This window comes from Anomaloglossus baeobatrachus, chromosome 5 (genome assembly GCF_048569485.1).
Source record: "Anomaloglossus baeobatrachus isolate aAnoBae1 chromosome 5, aAnoBae1.hap1, whole genome shotgun sequence".
Classification (NCBI taxonomy): Eukaryota; Metazoa; Chordata; class Amphibia; order Anura; family Aromobatidae; genus Anomaloglossus; species Anomaloglossus baeobatrachus.
Window position 1 is genome coordinate 599,800,219 of NC_134357.1, and position 21,621 is coordinate 599,821,839.

Consider the following 21,621-nt stretch of genomic DNA (forward strand, 5'->3'; position numbering starts at 1 on the left):
AGAGGCGTGTGTGATCGGCAGGGGTGCCAGACTCGGGGAAGATGGACAATCTTGGAGGACGGGAGACCCTCTTCAAAGGTCTTCAAACTAATCGCAATGTAGGTAGTTTTGTAAGACCAGGCATTACCTAACCGTTTGCAAATGGATATTCCATCGCTGAGAACATGAAGTTTGAATCTATGTGAATGAAATCTCGGGGAAGCTATTGTCCTTGCGGAGACTGACACACCAATCCGGCATGCCAGTAGTGACTCTCTGGGAAATACGCAAATTGTGTCTTCAGGGAGGACGTAGACTGACTCCAATAGGGGGCACTAGAGCTCGTCTACATACTCCCTGAAGAGGCATATGTAAATGCAGTGCACTAAAGGTACCGTCACACTAAGCGAAGCTCCAGCGATCCCACCAGCGATCTGACCTGGTAGGGATCGTTGGAGTGTCGCTACATGGTCACTGGTCAGCTGTCATACAGGCAGATCTTCACAGTGATCAGACATCAGCCACCAACAACCTGTGTAACGACGCTGTGCTACGTAACCATAGTACACATCGGGTTACTAAGCAAAGCGCTTTGCTTATAGTTACTCGATGTGTACCTTGGCTACTTGTGCAGGGAACCGGGTTCTAGAAGCTGTGGACGGTGGTAATCAAGGTAAATATCGGGTAACCAAGCAAAGCTCTTTGCTTGGCTACCCAATGTGTACCTTGGTTACCGGCTCCCTGCACATTTAAATAGTTGCTCTCTCGCTGTCACACACAGCAATGTGTGCTTCACAGCGGGAGAGCAACAACCAAAAAATGTTCCAGGCCATTCAGCAACGACCGGTGACCTCACAGCAGGGGCCAGGTCGTTGCTGGATGTCACACACAGCAACATCGCTAGCAAGATCGCTGTTGCGTCACAAAAACCGGGACTCAGCAGCGATGTCGCTTAGTGAGACGTGGCCTTTACAGCGCACAGCGAGGAGGAAGGTTCCTGGCCAGCGCACCAGGTCTCTGCAATATTCCCTGCTCAGAACCTCACCCTGGGCTGGATTCTGCAATGCTGATGGTGCAGATCAACCCATCCTGACTGGCTCATTTTCTGTGTTCACATGCTCATTTTTCCCCCCCCTTATCTTCTTTATCTTCTAATAACCATAATTTTTTTTTTTTTTTTTTTTTTTTTTTTTTTTTTTAAGTTTGGATTTTTTTTTTTAATTATTTTTACTGAAAATCCCGTTTGTCTTACTCAACGTTCTGGAAATTTCTGGGTCGAGGTGCGCATGTAAACTTAGGTTCTCTTTAATGACCCATATCAGTAATCCTGATAAGAATATTTGAACAGGATTTCTCTTCACATATTTTTTTTTTTTTTTTTTTTTAAAAGTGGTAGTTTATAGGTTTTGCAAAAAGTTATTGTTTTTTTCTAATGGCAGTAGAGGCTTTTCTGTGACCTCTATGGCGGCTTTCGGGCGCTTCTGTTGATAGGTCTTGCCTTGATCGCCACGTGTTCTCTTCCATTTTGCTTCCATCACTTTCATATTCATGTTCTGGAGAACACTTTAGGGCTCGTCTCTTCATGCCATTGGCACAGATTCTGGAGAACACTTTAGGGCTCATCTCTTCATGCCATTGGCACATATTCTGGAGGACACTTTAGGGCTCGTCTCTTCATGCCATTGGCACATATTCTGGAGGACACTTTAGGGCTCGTCTCTTCATGCCATTGGCACATATTCTGGAGGACACTTTAGGGCTCGTCTCTTCATGCCATTGGCACATATTCTGGAGGACACTTTAGGGCTCGTCTCTTCATGCCATTGGCATATATTCTGGAGGACACTTTAGGGCTCGTCTCTTCATGCCATTGGCACATATTCTGGAGGACACTTTAGGGCTCGTCTCTTCATGCCATTGGCACATATTCTGGAGGACACTTTAGGGCTCGTCTCTTCATGCCATTGGCACATATTCTGGAGGACACTTTAGGGCTCGTTTCTTCATGCCTTTGGCACATATTCTGGAGGACACTTTAGGGCTCGTCTCTTCATGCCATTGGCACATATTCTGGAGAACACTTTTTAGGGCTCGTCTCTTCATGCCATTGGCACATATTCTGGAGGACACTTTAGGGCTCGTCTCTTCATGCCATTGGCACATATTCTGGAGGACACTTTAGGGCTCGTCTCTTCATGCCATTGGCACATATTCTGGAGGACACTTTAGGGCTCGTCTCTTCATGCCATTGGCACATATTCTGGAGGACACTTTAGGGCTCGTCTCTTCATGCCATTGGCACATATTCTGGAGGACACTTTAGGGCTCGTCTCTTCATGCCATTGGCACATATTCTGGAGGACACTTTAGGGCTCGTCTCTTCATGCCATTGGCACATATTCTGGAGGACACTTTAGGGCTCGTCTCTTCATGCCATTGGCACATATTCTGGAGGACACTTTAGGGCTCGTCTCTTCATGCCATTGGCACATATTCTGGAGGACACTTTAGGGCTCGTCTCTTCATGCCATTGGCACATATTCTGGAGGACACTTTAGGGCTCGTCTCTTCATGCCATTGGCACATATTCTGGAGGACACTTTAGGGCTCGTCTCTTCATGCCATTGGCACATATTCTGGAGGACACTTTAGGGCTCGTCTCTTCATGCCATTGGCACATATTCTGGAGGACACTTTAGGGTTCGTCTCTTCATGCCATTGGCACATATTCTGGAGGACACTTTAGGGCTCGTCTCTTCATGCCATTGGCACATATTCTGGAGAACACTTTTTAGGGCTCGTCTCTTCATGCCATTGGCACATATTCTGGAGGACACTTTAGGGCTCGTCTCTTCATGCCATTGGCACATATTCTGGAGGACACTTTAGGGCTCGTCTCTTCATGCCATTGGCACATATTCTGGAGGACACTTTAGGGCTCGTCTCTTCATGCCATTGGCACATATTCTGGAGGACACTTTAGGGCTCGTCTCTTCATGCCATTGGCACATATTCTGGAGGACACTTTAGGGCTTGTCTCTTCATGCCATTGGCACATATTCTGGAGGACACTTTAGGGTTCGTCTCTTCATGCCATTGGCACATATTCTGGAGGACACTTTAGGGCTCGTCTCTTCATGCCATTGGCACATATTCTGGAGGACACTTTAGGGCTCGTCTCTTCATGCCATTGGCACATATTCTGGAGGACACTTTAGGGCTCGTCTCTTCATGCCATTGGCACATATTCTGGAGGACACTTTAGGGTTCGTCTCTTCATGCCATTGGCACATATTCCGGAGGACACTTTAGGGCTCGTCTCTTCATGCCATTGGCACATATTCCGGAGAACACTTTAGGGCTCGTCTCTTCATGCCATTGGCACATATTCTGGAGAACACTTTAGGGCTCGTTTCTTCATGCCTTTGGCACATATTCTGGAGGACACTTTAGGGCTCGTCTCTTCATGCCATTGGCACATATTCTGGAGGACACTTTAGGGCTCGTCTCTTCATGCCATTGGCACATATTCTGGAGAACACTTTTTAGGGCTCGTCTCTTCATGCCATTGGCACATATTCTGGAGGACACTTTAGGGCTCGTCTCTTCATGCCATTGGCACATATTCTGGAGGACACTTTAGGGCTCGTCTCTTCATGCCATTGGCACATATTCTGGAGGACACTTTAGGGCTCGTCTCTTCATGCCATTGGCACATATTCTGGAGGACACTTTAGGGCTCGTCTCTTCATGCCATTGGCACATATTCTGGAGGACACTTTAGGGCTCGTCTCTTCATGCCATTGGCACATATTCTGGAGGACACTTTAGGGCTCGTCTCTTCATGCCATTGGCACATATTCTGGAGGACACTTTAGGGCTCGTCTCTTCATGCCATTGGCACATATTCTGGAGGACACTTTAGGACTCGTCTCTTCATGCCATTGGCACATATTCTGGAGGACACTTTAGGGTTCGTCTCTTCATGCCATTGGCACATATTCTGGAGGACACTTTAGGGCTCGTCTCTTCATGCCATTGGCACATATTCTGGAGGACACTTTAGGGCTCGTCTCTTCATGCCTTTGGCACTGCTGTACTCACAGGTTTGTGTGTCCCCAAAATCTGCTTTTGCGATCATATTTGCTGTTGCGTGTGGTTTTTTTTTTTTGTTGTTGTTTTTTTTTTTTATATTACTGCTTTTAGAGGGCTTGTACCTGTAGCTGTCCAATTGCTTATACTACAGTGCATTGAGAAAGTATTCATGCCCCCTGAATTCTTCCACATTTTTTTTATGTTACACCAGCAAACTTTAAATGTATTTTATTGGGCTTATGTCATATACAACACTAAAAAAACAAACACAAAAACTGTATCTCCAAATAGAACCTAGCCAGTGTGAACAGGAGCCAGCTGCTGAAACTACACAAAACACTGGAGGGAACACAGCAGCCTCTGTAGGTGCTAAGATATATGCAAACATACAATTTACATTTCATCTATTCTATTAATGCGATATGAAATATACTTAGAAAAATGAAGGCACTTAGCGTATAAATTGTCCAATTGATGTGAGCCCATCTACCGCGGCCGGGTGACCTTTCTTTGGTGGACCCTTGCCTAATTTCATGCTTCTCCTGGTGTAAAATATCTACAATCCATGGGGACCTGTCATCTTGGCTAGGTGCTCTGTTCAGTAATTGTGTTCCCTATGGCATGTTATCAATTTATAACATTTCTATTCAAACTATTTGATAAATAACTCCTAGATTATGAAGACCAGAATTATGAAGAATATATACCTCCCCGCCGCTCCGCTTATGCTGGAGCCATCATGAAGAGTTATCGGTCTGAACCTGGCGCCTTAAGAATGCCGTCCTATCTGCAGGCGCCATAGAGCGGGGAGCGGAGTAGACTGATTATAGCTTTGTGAGAAATGATTCGGTATAATGAGTTCTTAGTCATAGTTAGTCTTAGTTCTTTTAATCCTCTGCTCTTTCTGGATTTGTAGTCCAGTGGGCGGTCTGATCAGTGACTGACAGCTTCCCCTGCAGGAGTGTGCATACTGATGGCTGTCAGTCACTGATAGGACCGCCCACTGGACTATGAGCTGACTGAGAATCTCAGAGCAGAGGGTGAAATAGTGAAAATCCAGATATACTGAACCCCTTCTCACAGGGCTGTGCCTCAGTATGCTCCGCTCTACAGCGCGGTGCCTGCGTGGTCCTGGCACCAAGTTCCTTTTATGTACAGTATCTTATCTCTTATTTCTTTATTGTGACTTGCTTTTTTTTTCCTGTTCCCACAGTATGTAAAGATTTTGCGGTTCTAGAAGATCATAGTCTTGCTCACTCCTTGCAAGAACAAGAAAGTAAGTCCTTTTCAATACCTGAATTTTTAGCAGCCGCATCCTATTGATAAGTGTACTAACACTTATATATATATATGTGTATATATAATGTATAATATATTATAATTATATATTATTGTAAATGGGGTGGTGGAGGCTGGCGGCACAGCAATGGGGTGGGGGCTGGCGGCACAGCAATGGGGTGGGGGCTGGCGGCACAGCAATGGGGTGGGGGCTGGCGGCACAGCAATGGGGTGGGGGCTGGCGGCACAGCAATGGGGTGGAGGCTAAAAATTGTCTAAAAATTGGGTTTGCTTTATGGTTAGGAGCATCTTTGCATCTGAAAACCTCCTGTAGTCGATGGTGTTCAGTCAGGTTAATGTGAACAGGGCCTGAGGCAGATCTGTAGTTGCTTTGTCTTCCTCCATGTTCTTCACGGTCTTACTCCTTCCCAGCACTCTCCTCCTGAGACATCATAATGCTGGTGACCAGGTAGATGCATCTGCAAGGGGCAGAACACCAGGAGATTCGATGGGCTTCATGGTGTTATATCACGGATAGTGAGCAGCTCATTATACAAGGAGGACAATAAGTGACTGTAATGTCCTAAGATGCAGGAGGATAACGGAAGCTGTCACCAGGGTTTGGCCACCTATCGTGTGCACATCTGGATATAACGGCAGAGACCCTGTATTCAGCTGTCACTTCCCAGGCTTCTAGCGGGAGATCCATTACAGGACCAGTCAACTTGTTGCCATGCAGTTCTCCTTATTCATGGGCTCTGCACCACTGATTGGCAGCTTTCTGCCTATGCACTGAGTAAAGCTAGGGATGGAGTGTGGTTATACAGAGCTCAGCATTCATAGACCTGCTAGATTCTCCTCCTCACATCATACAAGATTAAAAACCCTGGGTGAGAGATCCTTGGTAAAGGAGTTGTCCTCTTTCAGAGAATATTCAGCCCTGGATACAGTTTATGCAAACAATTGCCCCTTAATCCCCCTCCCTGGGTCCGCTGACTCTGGTGCCATATCCTGGGTCCAGAATTAGTTGTGGTGCAGACATCACAACAGCCGCGAAGCGTGAACCGCAGAGCTCACTGATTGGCTGTCGATATGATCTCCGCTACACCACCAATATCGGAAGAATTCGGAAGTGGCGCCAGAGACTCGGTGCAGGAATCATGAAGGGTTTATTTTATAACAGAATGCCTCCAGGGATGAAGGTTTTTGGAGGAGTAGGAGGGCGGCCTATTTTTAATATTTATTTATTTATTTTTCTTCCCAGTTGAACATCATTTGGCTACAAACGTAAAGCGTAACCGCCTGGTGAAGCGCGACCTCAAAGTGGCCAGACAGCTCCAGGAAATAGAGGACCTCCGAACACAAGTGTTCATTAGACACCACCACGATGAACGGTAGAGCCTGACGCTTCTGTGTAGTAATGACCAGGGAAGTCCAGAGTCCATTTCTGATGTGTTGTAGCCCAGAATAGGCCATATTGTCTGGGTTAGATGTGGGACCCCCGCCGGTCTAGAAAAGGGGCTCAGTGTAATCTTTACCAACTAGACTGGAGTGGTGGGCCCCATACTTGGTCTCTACAGTCTCTTTTATGAGAGTTACCAAGAAAAGAGCAGAGTAAAGGCCCTCAGCAATATCCCGACCGTCCCTCAGAAGATGAAGGGTCACGTTCTCCATTCTCAGCTGATATCTGCAGCTCCCGCGGGTACATCCTGAACCAGACATTTTATGGAATATACCACACATCTGCGGTTTCTTGTATTTTCTGACTTTCTGGGACTGAAATTACTTCTTTCTCACTATTTGATTGTATTGCAATGTCAGAAACCCTATTGCTGTATCATGACTAAGTCCTCACAAATACTATATACAGCGTGCAAATTGCTCCATCCATGAAGATATTTACCATCATAGAGGTTGTCAAATGACCAAAGAAGTAACCCTAGAAAGATAGAGCAGTCAGGAGGGAGGGGGTTAAAAATGCGTATCACCAAACTCATAGCTTCCTCAGGGGTTGTATCACGACTTCTAATCAGTCTTCAGCCAAGCTTTGTGTAATTACGGGATTTCTGATCTGAAGACATTGACCTTCATATTTTTTTTCAGTGAACTTCTAGATGGTGAAATTGCTCAGGAAATTCAGGAGAAGCTGGTGATAGAGGCCGAACGCCAGCGTCTGCAGGAGGAGAAGGACGAGGTGCGTGCGCTCCACACTCTTACACAACGAATGGCAAACTACAACACCATTTTATTCAAACTATAAGACACCTCGGTGTTAGAGGGAAAAAGGAAACAAATTGAGGCAAAAACTGGTAAAATATTAATATATAGTTACATAGGCTGAAAAAAGACCAATTTACCGTTTATAACCAACAATGTTATGTACTGTGGAATCCTCCAGCCCTGATATAAAGCTGGTATAGTGTCGGCCATTACTGCCTCTTGTGGTCGCATTCCACAGTCTGACTGCTCTAACTGTAAAGAACCCTTTCCTATTTAGCTTCCGGAATCTCTTTGATTCCACTCGCAGTGTATGCCATCCGGTCCTTAGAGTTGTTATATGTATGTATGTATGTATGTATGTATGTATGTATGTATGTTAATTAAATTTATTTATTTAATCGTATGAATGTATACCTTACCATCATATAAAAATAAACACCAGACAATAGACAGTGATTGAAAAATATCAAACGGATAAAAATCGAAGTCAAGATTTTCTATTTATGCAATAGCGTTATCATTTACAATATAGAAATCCTTCTTGTCACCATGGTAGGATCTCTGGGGGCTCCTCCGCAATGGTAGGATCTCTGGGGGCCTCCTCCGCAATGTGCTGGATAGTGTGACCATCTGCTCCACAGTCACAGGTCGGGGAGTCAGATTTTCCCCACTTATACATAAAATCTGCACAGACGCCAAAGTTTGTTCTGGTACGATTTAGAGTAACCCATGTTTTCCTTGGTAGATTGAAGCCTGGGGGGGGAGGGTTTGTAAATTAGGGAACATTTGGGGATCACCGTCTACTACATTGACCCAAAGTTCTCTCCATTTCTCCTCTAAATTGAAGTCTTGTTCATGCCGGTGATTGCAGTTCGGATGGGCGGGTGCCGGTGATTGCAGTTCGGATGGGCGGGTGCCGGTGATTGCAGTTCGGATGGGTGGGTGCCGGTGATTGCAGTTCGGATGGGTGGATGTCTTGATTTCAATCGTTGTATTGTAACATCTCTGATATTTTGGTGTATTGGAAGTTTTTCATTATTCACTACTTTAGTGTACTCTTTAAGTAGGAGCTTTTGTCTTCTTAGGTTTGCGGGTGCGATATGACCCAGCACAGGTAACCAGTGAACAGGTGTAGGTCTAGTAGCACCAGATATTATCCGCAAAGAGTTGTTCAGCTGAGTGTCAATTAAGTTTACATGACAGCTATTTAACCATGCTGGAGCCCAGTATTCTGCAGCAGAGTACACCAGGGCAAGAGTAGATGACCATGCTGGAGCCCAGTATTCTGCAGAAGAGGACACCAGGGCAAGAGTAGATGACCATGCTGGAGCATGGTATTCTGCAGCAGAGGACACCAGGGCAAGAGTAGATGACCATGCTGGAGCCCAGTATTCTGCAGAAGAGGACACCAGGGCAAGAGTAGATAACCATGCTGGAGCACGGTATTCTGCAGCAGAGGACACCAGGGCAAGAGTAGATGACCATGCTGGAGCCCAGTATTCTGCAGCAGAGTACACCAGGGCAAGAGTAGATGACCATGCTGGAGCCCAGTATTCTGCAGAAGAGGACACCAGGGCAAGAGTAGATAACCATGCTGGAGCCCAGTATTCTGCAGAAGAGGACACCAGGGCAAGAGTAGATAACCATGCTGGAGCACGGTATTCTGCAGCAGAGGACACCAGGGCAAGAGTAGATGACCATGCTGGAGCCCAGTATTCTGCAGCAGAGGACACCAGGGCAAGAGTAGATGACCATGCTGGAGCGCAGTATTCTGCAGCAGAGGACACCATGGCAAGAGTAGATGACCATGCTGGAGCCCAGTATTCTACAGCAGAGGACACCAGGGCAAGAGTAGATAACCATGCTGGAGCCCAGTATTCTGCAGCAGAGTACACCAGGGCAAGAGTAGATGACCATGCTGGAGCGCAGTATTCTGCAGCAGAGGACACCAGGGCAAGAGTAGATGACCATGCTGGAGCACGGTATTCTGCAGCAGAGTACACCAGGGCAAGAGGAGATAACCATGCTGGAGCACGGTATTCTGCAGCAGAGTACACCAGGGCAAGAGTAGATGACCATGCTGGAGCCCAGTATTCTGCAGCAGAGTACACCAGGGCAAGAGGAGATGACCATGCTGGAGCCCAGTATTCTGCAGCAGAGTACACCAGGGCAAGAGGAGATGACCATGCTGGAGCCCAGTATTCTGCAGCAGAGGACACCAGGGCAAGAGTAGATGACCATGCTGGAGCCCAGTATTCTGCAGAAGAGGACACCAGGGCAAGAGTAGATAACCATGCTGGAGCCCAGTATTCTGCAGAAGAGGACACCAGGGCAAGAGTAGATGACCATGCTGGAGCGCAGTATTCTGCAGCAGAGGACACCAGGGCAAGAGTAGATGACCATGCTGGAGCCCAGTATTCTGCAGCAGAGGACACCAGGGCAAGAGTAGATAACCATGCTGGAGCCCAGTATTCTGCAGCAGAGTACACCAGGGCAAGAGTAGATGACCATGCTGGAGCGCAGTATTCTGCAGCAGAGGACACCAGGGCAAGAGTAGATGACCATGCTGGAGCACGGTATTCTGCAGCAGAGTACACCAGGGCAAGAGGAGATAACCATGCTGGAGCACGGTATTCTGCAGCAGAGTACACCAGGGCAAGAGTAGATGACCATGCTGGAGCCCAGTATTCTGCAGAAGAGGACACCAGGGCAAGAGTAGATAACCATGCTGGAGCCCAGTATTCTGCAGAAGAGGACACCAGGGCAAGAGTAGATGACCATGCTGGAGCACGGTATTCTGCAGCAGAGGACACCAGGGCAAGAGTAGATGACCATGCTGGAGCCCAGTATTCTGCAGCAGAGGACACCAGGGCAAGAGTAGATGACCATGCTGGAGCGCAGTATTCTGCAGCAGAGGACACCAGGGCAAGAGTAGATGACCATGCTGGAGCCCAGTATTCTGCAGCAGAGGACACCAGGGCAAGAGTAGATAACCATGCTGGAGCCCAGTATTCTGCAGCAGAGTACACCAGGGCAATAGTAGATGACCATGCTGGAGCGCAGTATTCTGCAGCAGAGGACACCAGGGCAAGAGTAGATGACCATGCTGGAGCACGGTATTCTGCAGCAGAGTACACCAGGGCAAGAGGAGATAACCATGCTGGAGCACGGTATTCTGCAGCAGAGTACACCAGGGCAAGAGTAGATGACCATGCTGGAGCCCAGTATTCTGCAGCAGAGTACACCAGGGCAAGAGGAGATGACCATGCTGGAGCCCAGTATTCTGCAGCAGAGTACACCAGGGCAAGAGTAGATGACCATGCTGGAGCCCAGTATTCTGCAGCAGAGTACACCAGGGCAAGAGTAGATGACCATGCTGGAGCCCAGTATTCTGCAGAAGAGGACACCAGGGCAAGAGGAGATGACCATGCTGGAGCCCAGTATTCTGCAGCAGAGGACACCAGGGCAAGAGTAGATGACCATGCTGGAGCCCAGTATTCTGCAGCAGAGGACACCAGGGCAAGAGTAGATAACCATGCTGGAGCCCAGTATTCTGCAGCAGAGTACACCAGGGCAAGAGTAGATGACCATACTGGAGCCCAGTATTCTGCAGCAGAGGACACCAGGGCAAGAGTAGATGACCATGCTGGAGCCCAGTATTCTGCAGCAGAGGACACCAGGGCAAGAGTAGATGACCATGCTGGAGCACAGTATTCTGCAGCAGAGTACACCAAGGCAAGAGTAGATAACCATGCTGGAGCCCAGTATTCTGCAGCAGAGTACACCAGGGCAAGAGGAGATGACCATGCTGGAGCCCAGTATTCTGCAGCAGAGTACACCAGGGCAAGAGTAGATAACCATGCTGGAGCCCAGTATTCTGCAGCAGAGTACACCAGGGCAAGAGTAGATAACCATGCTGGAGCCCAGTATTCTGCAGCAGAGGACACCAGGGCAAGAGTAGATGACCATGCTGGAGCCCAGTATTCTGCAGCAGAGGACACCAAGGCAAGAGTAGATAACCATGCTGGAGCCCAGTATTCTGCAGCAGAGTACACCAGGGCAAGAGTAGATAACCATGCTGGAGCCCAGTATTCTGCAGCAGAGGACACCAGGGCAAGAGTAGATGACCATGCTGGAGCCCAGTATTCTGCAGCAGAGGACACCAGGGCAAGAGTAGATGACCATGCTGGAGCCCAGTATTCTGCAGCAGAGGACACCAGGGCAAGAGTAGATGTTCTCAGAACAGATGTTGCCGAACCCCAGGAGAATCCACAAAGTTTCTGAATAATATTATTACTTGCTTTCAGTTTCTGCGCCAATTTAACCAGATAGAAGTCTAACTTTTAAATCCTATCAAGGGTTACACCTAAGTACTTAGGATTGAAATTGTGTTTAACAGATTGGCCTTCAAATTGTACTTTAAGTTCAGTCTTGGCACTTGCATAGTGTAAATGAAAGCAACAAACTTCCGTTTTTGATGGGTTGGGCTTTAATCTCCATTGTCGGAAGTACTTTCCCATTACACGAAGATCTTTTGTAAGAACATCCTCTACTTCCTCCATTGTTTTTAATTACCATAGCAAGTGCCCAGTCATCGGCATATCGAATTTTCCGTGACACTGTCTTAGGCATATCAGCTAGGTACAGGGCAAACAGGAGAGGTGCCAGCACTGATCCCTGGGCCAGTCCATTGTTTAAAGATTTCTTACAACTGGTTGAATCGTCCATAATAAGATGAAAAGTTCGATTTGCAATCATATTGTTCAAGAGGTACATCATTTTCTTACATGGAATCACCTTCAGAAATGTATATAAAAGTCCTTCCCTCCACACAGTATCATATGCGGCGGAGAGATCGATAAACGCCACTGACACTTTCTTGTTCTTCTGGAATTCAGCTTCAATGAGAGTTGTCAAAGCTAAGACTTGGTCACTACAGTTTCGAGCAGGTCTGAAGCCGGCTTGCTCTATAGGTATTGAGTCGAAAATCTTTAAAGTGTTCTTGTTATATATTAAGCGTTCTAAGAGCTTATCTAAGCAACTCAACAAGGCAATGGGTCTATAGCTTGATGGATTACTTCAGGCTTCCCAGGTTTTAACAATGCAATTATTATTCCATGTTTTAATTTACTAGGGACTTGAGCATTCTCCTTAATATCGGAGAAGAACTTTGCCATCCATTTTTTCACATAAGGTCCACAGTTTTTGAGAAATTCAGGATGGATCCCATCAGAGCGGGGAGCTTTGTTAATTTTAGTTTCAGCAAGGGCAATATCAATGTCACAGGTTGTAAAAGCACGTGAGTATTCTTCAGATGGTGCCACTGATGATTTTAGTAGCTTAAACTTCTTTTTAACTTCTATGGTGTGAGCTCGGTCTTTTGGGCTTCTTGAGATGTTCACGATGTGTGCTGCAATTTGATCTGAAGTTATAGCATTCGTCTTCTCTTTTACTTTACGATTTCCTTCTAGTTTTCTTAAGAGACCATACTTTTCTACTGGACCTTTTAAAGTCCAAATTCTCAATTGTTTCCATCCATTTAATACAACGTGCTGCATTCAGTTTCTTCAACAATTCCTCACCGATTTCACCATCTTTGCTCTCAAGAAATTGTCTGTACAGTTGTTCACATTCATCAGACCATCCTGGGATCTATTCTTTGCGAAAGCCACGTGGTATTGATTTCTTTGCAGCTGTAATAACTGCTTTACAAAACCGTTCATAGTTTTTACTGATTGGAGGTATCCAGCCGATACACTTATCAAGGTGATCTGCAAACTTCTTCCAGTTGGCTTTGGCAAGGTTCCATCGAGGACGTGGATACGACGTTACAAGAGGAATAGATACTCCAATGGTGATGATGACAGGGCGATGCTGGCTACGAGGGAAATGTTTGACAACACATCGAGATGTAGACAAAGGTTGATTGTTTCTATTGCGTGAGACAAAACATAAGTCAGGATTGTATCCTCTCTGCCAGGCTGCTGACTGGAAAGTTGGAAAGTCCTTTGCATCAAAAACGAGGAATATATTATGCGCTTCAGACCAGTTTACCAGATGCTCGCCGTTGTCATTGTTGCTAGCATTTTGCCAAAGCTCGTGGTGGCTATTAAAATCTCCTATGTGTACAGTAGGGTGTGGGTGAACATGAATGACCATTATATTGCAGGAGGCTTGTAAATATTAACAATTGTGAGATCGCCAACTTTGCTTACAACTTCATGGATGTCATTTTCAACAGATGTAGATACAAGCATTGCGTTTTCACTGTTACCTTTCACATATGTGGCTACACCGTAATGAGACTCATATGTAGCACCAATTAGATCAAAGCCATAGATGGAGCCACGAACTAGGAGTTGATCTTCATTTTCAACATGCGTTTCCTGAAGAACAAGTACATCTATTTTGTTATCAGTGAGGAACTTGTGGAGGAAAACACATTTTAGGCGGCTGAAACCTTCAATATTAAAGGGAACCTGTCATCAGAAATTTAGCTTTAAACCTAAAAGTTTCCCCCTCTGCAGCTCCTGGGCTGCATTCTAGCAAGGTTCCTGTACTTTTTGTGCCCCCTTTGAAACCAAATTAAACACTTTATAAAGCTGTACCTTTTTGTCTGCCATTCTTGTAAATTCTCCATGGGGGCCGGCTCTCTGGCGTCCGTTGCGGTCCCTCCTGCAGATTGACGCCGTCCCCCATTGCTCCATTTCATATCTCAGGACGCCGCCCACTGCACCCGAGGTCCCGTGCACGCGAGGACCGCTGGTGACGTGGTCTCATGCACGAGATTATGGGCGGCGCTGTGATTGCATCGCAGGAATCCTTTAGGTTTAAAGCTAAATTTCTGATGACAGGTTCCCTTTAATTTGGCAGATATTCACCATGGGTCCAAGATCTTTCATTTGAGGAGTGACATTTGTGACAATACCATTATATTTTTTAGGCATTGTCAAAGTTGTTCCTTTGTTCCTCTGTTGATTATCAGGTATGATGTAAGATATAGTGACCAGGAAATGTAGGTAAAATTTGATTGTTTGGTCATCAAGATTGTTAGTCCTCTAGCGTTACCCAGGGTGCACCACGTGAAGGCGGGCTAACATTGCACCCCTATGCCCTATACCCCAGTCACGCTGTGCATATATATATTCTCCTCTGCGACGTCTTTTTTTTTTTTTTCTAAGCAAATCTAACTTTTTAAACCTGTAATGACCCTGTTATTGGGGAGATCTTATTGCTGACCCTGTTATTGGGGAGATCTTATTGCTGACCCTGTTATTGGGGGGGATCTTATTGCTGACCCTGTTATTGGGGAGATCTTATTGCTGACCCTGTTATTGGGGGGATCTTATTGCCGACCCTGTTATTGGGGAGATCTTATTGCTGACCCTGTTATTGGGGAGATCTTATTGCTGACCCGGTTATTGGGGGCGATCTTATTGCCGACCCTGTTATTGGGGGGATATTATTGCTGACCCTGTTATTGGGGAGATCTTATTGTTGATCCTGTAATTGGGGAGATCTTCTTATTGCTGACCCTGTTATTGGGGAGATCTTATTGCTGACCCTGTTATTGGGGGGATCTTATTGCTGACCCTGTTATTGGGGGGGATCTTATTGCTGACCCTGTTATTGGGGGGATCTTATTGCTGACCCGGTTATTGGGGGGATCTTATTGTTCCTGTATTTGGGGAGATCTTATTGCTGACCCGGTTATTGGGGAGATCTTATTGTTGACCCTGTTATTGGGGGGATCTTATTGTTGTTCCTGTATTTGGGGAGATCTTATTGCTGACCCTGTTATTGGGGAGATCTGCTGATGCAGTGTTACACGACGTCCCCACGATCCGGACATGCTGCGTCCTGCATACATGTCCTCGTGATCAGGGTTCAGGGCGCTGCCATCTTTCTCGACGTTCTCCCTGAGGAGAACACTTGCGGCACCACAGCAATAAGTTGACATGCTGCAGCTTGGGAAACCACACGCTGCGCCCATAACGCTGTGACCCCTGATGGTGGGCACGCAGCCTTACAGTGCAGATCTGCTCGTGGAGGCCACAGCTTGTGCAACACTTGGATGACAGCAGGTTTGCACAACTTGTGTCGTTCTGCAGCTCCCATCATTATCCCAACCTGTCCAGACATGACTGCTGTTGCACAATGACCACTCCTGCATGGCCGCGTTGACAGCCGTCTCTGCAGTGGATTATTATCATTTTAGTACCATACTGATGGTATCCTGAATTGGGGCTGTTGGGCAGCTCTTTCAGGATATGTTACTTTTATTGCTCCATTGTCCCCAGTTTTCTGCTGTAAGCTCCTGTAAATTCCGTGACGCACGCCGGCTTGTGAAGCAGATATTAATCCAAAAAGAATCTGTCAGTGATGGTAAAAATCTTCAGTCATTTACTGTCACTGATCTTGGTGCCAAGAGGTAGGTGAGATTACGGGCATGGAGCCCAGGGCCCTCAGCATAGCCCTGAATGTACCAGAGCTTATAGCCTGACACCCGGGGAAGGTGAAGCTCCTGGCTCCATTGCTCTGCACTAGTATGAAACCCTCTTCTACCGGCCCAGAGCCCTCAGCATAGCCCTGAATGTACCAGAGCTTATAGCATGACACCCGGGGAAGGTGAAGCTCCTGCCTCCATTGCTCTGCACTAGTGGGAAACCCTCTTCTGCCGGCCCAGGGCCCTCAGCATAGCCCTGAATTTACCAGAGCTTATAGCATGACACCCGGGGAAGGTGAAGCTCCTGCCTCCATTGCTCCACACCAGTGGGAAACCCTCTTCTCCCAGCCCAGGGCCCTCAGCATAGCCCTGAATTTACCAGCGGTTATAGCATGACACCCGGGGAAGGTGAAGCTCCTGTCTGCATTGCTCTGCACCAGTGGGAAACCCTCTTCTCCCAGCCCAGGGCCCGCAGCATAGCCCTGAATTTACCAGAGCTTATAGCCTAACAGCCGGGGAAAGTGAAGCTCCTGCCTCCATTGCTCCACACCAGTGGGAAACCCTCTTCTCCCAGCCCAGGGCCCTCAGCATCGCCCTGAATTTACCAGCGGTTATAGCATGACACCCGGGGAAGGTGAAGCTCCTGCCTCCATTGCTCCACACCAGTGGGAAACCCTCCCCTCCCAGCCCAGGGCCCGCAGCATAGCCCTGAATTTACCAGCGGTTATAGCATGACACCTGGGGAAGGTGAAGCTCCTGCCTCCATTGCTCCACACCAGTGGGAAACCCTCTTCTCCCAGCCCAGGGCCCTCAGCATAGCCGTGAATTTACCAGCGGTTATAGCATGACACCCGGGGAAGGTGAAGCTCCTGCCTCCATTGCTCCACACCAGTGGGAAACCCTCTCCTCCCAGCCCAGGGCCCTCAGCATCGCCCTGAATTTACCAGCGGTTATAGCATGACACCCGGGGAAGGTGAAGCTCCTGCCTCCATTGCTCCACACCAGTGGGAAACCCTCTTCTCCCAGCCCAGGGCCCGCAGCATAGCCCTGAATTTACCAGAGCTTATAGCCTAGCAGCCGGGGAAAGTGAAGCTCCTGCCTCCATTGCTCCACACCAGTGGGAAACCCTCTTCTCCCAGCCCAGGGCCCTCAGCATCGCCCTGAATTTACCAGCGGTTATAGCATGACACCCGGGGAAGGTGAAGCTCCTGCCTCCATTGCTCCACACCAGTGGGAAACCCTCTCCTCCCAGCCCAGGGCCTGCAGCATAGCCCTGAATTTACCAGCGGTTATAGCATGACACACGGGGAAGGTGAAGCTCCTGCCTCCATTGCTCCACACCAGTGGGAAACCCTCTCCTCCCAGCCCAGGGCCCACAGCATAGCCCTGAATTTACCAGAGCTTATAGCATGACATCCGGAGAAGGTGAAGCTCCTGCCTCCATTGCTCCACACCAGTGGGAAACCCTCTCCTCCCAGCCCAGGGCCCACAGCATAGCCCTGAATTTACCAGAGCTTATAGCCTGACACCCGGGGAAGGTGAAGCTCCTGCCTCCATTGCTCCACACCAGTGGGAAACCCTCTCCTCCCAGCCCAGGGCCCGCAGCATCGCCCCACTCCTGCTGTCACTGACAGCATCTTGCTGAGGCAACCCTGCTTTTGCCTTCTGTGAACCTGCTGCATCGCCGCTGCCCCCATTCTGTCCCCCGCATCCCAAAGCGAGCAGTGTAAGCCACCTGCAGAATTTTAAGATGCACCCCTAATATTTCTTCCACATTTGCAGAGAAAAATGTGTGTTTTTAGCCCTGTGCGCACTTGAAAATGGAATTTTCTCAAGAAAATTCCGCAGGCATTCAAAGCTTACCGCACCCGCGGTAAAAAACCGTGGCAAACCGCACCCGAAAACCACATGCGGGTTGCCGCGGTTTGCTGTGGTTTTACCGCGGTATTGCTGCGGTTTTGCCACGTGCGGGTTGGTACATGTGCTTTATTGCATTCAATGCAATAAAGCACATTGAAGAAAAAAAAAAAAAAAAAAGTCATTTCATTCTGAGATAGAGAAATAGACAGAAGAATAGATAGACAGTCCCTGTGAGCACACGCTGCATTTCTCCCGAGCGGTAATGTGAGTTCACATTACCGGCCGTGGGAAATTCCCTGTGGTTACCTCTGGTGTCTCGCTGCGAGGCTGCATTCAGCCTGTGTCAGTCGCGGCTGGATGGAAGCATCGCAGGACGTGGATTACGCCGGTGCGGTGTGTTTCGGGGGGGTTAATAAACGGGTGAACGAGGCTTATTTGTGTTTTATTTAAAATAAAGGATTTTTTGGTGTGTGTGTTTTTTCACTTTACTTATGGGTTGATCATATCAGCTGTCTCATAGACGCTGCCTGGACTTAATGGCCACGATCTGCCGCCATTAACTCCTTATTACCTGGATCGCCACTGCATCACGGCAGCAGGAAGAGCTGGGGACACTCCGGTACTGCCGCATAATGCATGCAACAGTCCCGGGGCAGCTGCGGCTGATATTCTCGGCTGCAGGAGGTGGGAGGGAGGCGGGGGACATTAACCCTGTCCCTCGCCCTCCCCAGCCTGAGAATACCGGACCGCCGCTGTGTGTTTACCTCTGCTGGACGGTAAAAATTACAGCGGAGCCCACGTGTTTTTTTTTTTTTTTTTTTTTTCTATTTCCGTTTGATTTCTATGTGTGTTCTATATGTCTGTGTGTGATGTGTGTATTCTATATGTGTATGTCTGTGTGTGTTTACGCTCTGCTCCGCTTCCTCTTCCTGTCATAATGACATCACTTCCCTGCAATCCGCAGGCAGCGATTTACATTACCGCAGGTAAACCGCGAAATACTGGAGGGAATAACGCAGGAAAACGCAGTGAACCGCACAGAATTTGCTGCCTGCGTTATTCCCTGCGGGATTTCACGATTACATTGCAGTCAATGGAGTGAAATCCCGCAGCGACCTGCGGAAAAGAATTGACATGCAATTGTTTTTGCTGCGGGAATCCCGCAGCAAAACATGCAGCTGTCAAAATCCGCATAGTTCGCACAGCATTTTTTTTTTCTTATAGGTTTTGCTGGTGATTCACTGCAGAGATGTTATGAACATTTTCTGCAGCGAAACATGCAGCAAAACCGCAGGAAATCCGCAGCAAAAACCGGCAAGTGCGCACAGGGCCTAATATTCCATTTAAATTACCGGATTTTATGGACCATGAGGAACGGTACTGGTTTCAGGCTTAGACGTTGTCCATTACTTTCCTATTTAATAGGTCATAAATATCCGGTGGGGGTGCAGCCGGTGGAGGATGGTTGTGATCGCTTGCTGAGCTGCACCGCTCCATCACCCATCATTCATTCAGATAGAGGCAGATATAGAGTACCAGACTGCGGCCATTACAACTCGCTACCATTGGGTAAAGCTGGGGGTAGGAGGGGGTTTAGTGTTGGGGTTAGACTGCAATCAATCGCTTCCTATAACTCTCCACAAGCTTCTTGCATCTCTTAACTGGAATTTTGGACTTTTCTTTTGCAAACTGTTCCAGGTCTCTCATATTTGAAGGGTTTCTTCTCTCAACAGCAATTTTAAGATCTCTCCATAGGTGTCAATGGGATTTAGATCCGGGCTCGTAGCTGCCACTGCAGAACTCTCCAGCGCTTTGTTTCCATTCATTTCTGGGTGGTTTTTGATGTACGTGTTGGGGTCATTGTCCTGCTGGAAGACCCATGACCTAGGACGCACCCCAAGCTTTTTCTGACACGGAGTGCTACATTGCCACCCAAAATCCTTTTGGTAATCTTCACATTTCATTGATGTCTTGCACACTGTCATGGCCCCTAGTGCCAGAGGCAGCAAAACAATTCCAAAGATCTCTGACCTCCACCATGTGTGACTGTAGGTTCTGTTCTTTGCTTTGTAAGCCTCATTCGGTATACAGTAGAATGATGGGTTTACCAAAAAGCTCCATCTTGGACTCATCTGTCCACAAGATGTACATTTTGTGAAAGTGCAGTCTAGCTTTTTTCTGTTTGTGTCAGCAGTGGGGTCCTCCTGGGTCCCCTCCATAGCTTATAATTACATTTAAATGTTGTTTGATAGTTCGCGCCGACACTGATTCACCCTCAGCCTGCTGTCGCCTCAACGATCACAAAACAGTGGAAACCGTACAGAACATCAAAAATACTTAGGTACAGTACGCTACAGTTTGACTGACCTCCATTACTGGAGCCACTCTGCTACCACGCTCTGACTGCAGCCTACACTACGCTACAGTCTGACCTCCAGTACTGGGGCTACACGGCTACCTTGCTCTGACTGCGGCCTACACTACAGCCTTACTGACCTCCACTACTGGAGCCACGCGGCTACAGTGCTCTAATGTCTGCGGCCTACACTACAGCTTTAGTGACCTCCACTACTGGGGCCACACAGCTACCGCGCTCTAATGACTGCGGCCTACACTACGCTACAGTCTGACCTCCAGTACTGGGGCTACACGGCTACCGTGCTCTGATGACTGCGGCCTACACTACAGCCTTACTGACCTCCACTACTGGGGCCACACAGCTACCGTGCTCTGATGACTGCGGCCTACACTACAGCCTTACTGACCTCCACTACTGGAGCCACGCGGCTACCGTGCTCTGATGTCTGCGGCCTACACTACAGCTTTAGTGACCACCACTACTGGGGCCACACAGCTACCGTGCTCTGATGACTGCGGCCTACACTACAGCCTTACTGACCTCCACTACTGGAGCCACGCGGCTACCGTGCTCTAATGACTGCGGCCTACACTACAGCTTTAGTGACCACCACTACTGGGGCCACACAGCTACCGCGCTCTAATGACTGCGGCCTACGCTACGCCCTAACCAAGGTGCACGAATGCTAACTCACGGTAATGTGAGAAACCGTCTCACTGTTGACAGCAGGGTTCGTTGGCGCGCACTTCTCCAGGTAAGAGGGAACTTTTTCTTCTCTTCTGGCACTTGGTGGCTGGGCTCCTTCAGGCGATGTCTTCCTACAGGTCCTGGCCTGGCTAGTCTGGGTTCTCACAGTCCGACCCGCAGAAGTCTCGCGGCTGGCACCGTATATCTTCCCACTCTGTGCTTAGCAGATTCTCCTCAGGCAGCGTCCCGCAAGATTACACCATGTCTGAGCCACAACCACTCCTATCTCCCTCACTCCAGTCTGTCTCCTCAGACTCTTTCCCGCACTTTCTGCTGGGTTCAACCACACACAGTCCAGAGGATGGGAGGAGTCGGCCAGTCCAACTCGCACCTGGAACAGGGGGCACTGTTCCCTTAGTTACCAGAAGTACCCAGCTCTGTGCTGCCAGCACCTGCACATTACTGCTCCTGCCCCTGACAAACCCTCTATCTGTTCCTATGCATATAGCCTTAATACATGTGTCACACAGCAGAGCTCACACTGTAATGTAGCCTAACGCACACTATGCAATACACTGTAATACAACACCTAACAGCAGTGGGGGTCTCCTTACCACCTTCTACACCCCATTACAAAGCTTCCTAAAGAAAACGTGGTCACAGGTCACGTGGCTTCTATTTTACTTCTGCTGCTCCC

General features: G+C 48.0%; 1 protein-coding gene across 3 annotated transcripts in view; it reads left to right on the forward strand.

The window, feature by feature from the left end:
- Window positions 1–21,621, forward strand: part of CCDC50 (coiled-coil domain containing 50) — a 103,433-nt gene that overhangs the window by 45,249 nt on the left and 36,563 nt on the right. For all 3 annotated transcript variants that reach the window (XM_075351548.1, XM_075351549.1, XM_075351550.1), the window contains exons 2-4: window positions 5,288–5,350; window positions 6,617–6,746; window positions 7,456–7,546. In XM_075351548.1, coding sequence (XP_075207663.1) covers window positions 5,288–5,350; window positions 6,617–6,746; window positions 7,456–7,546 — 284 coding nt within the window. The remainder of the gene's footprint in view (window positions 1–5,287; window positions 5,351–6,616; window positions 6,747–7,455; window positions 7,547–21,621) is intronic.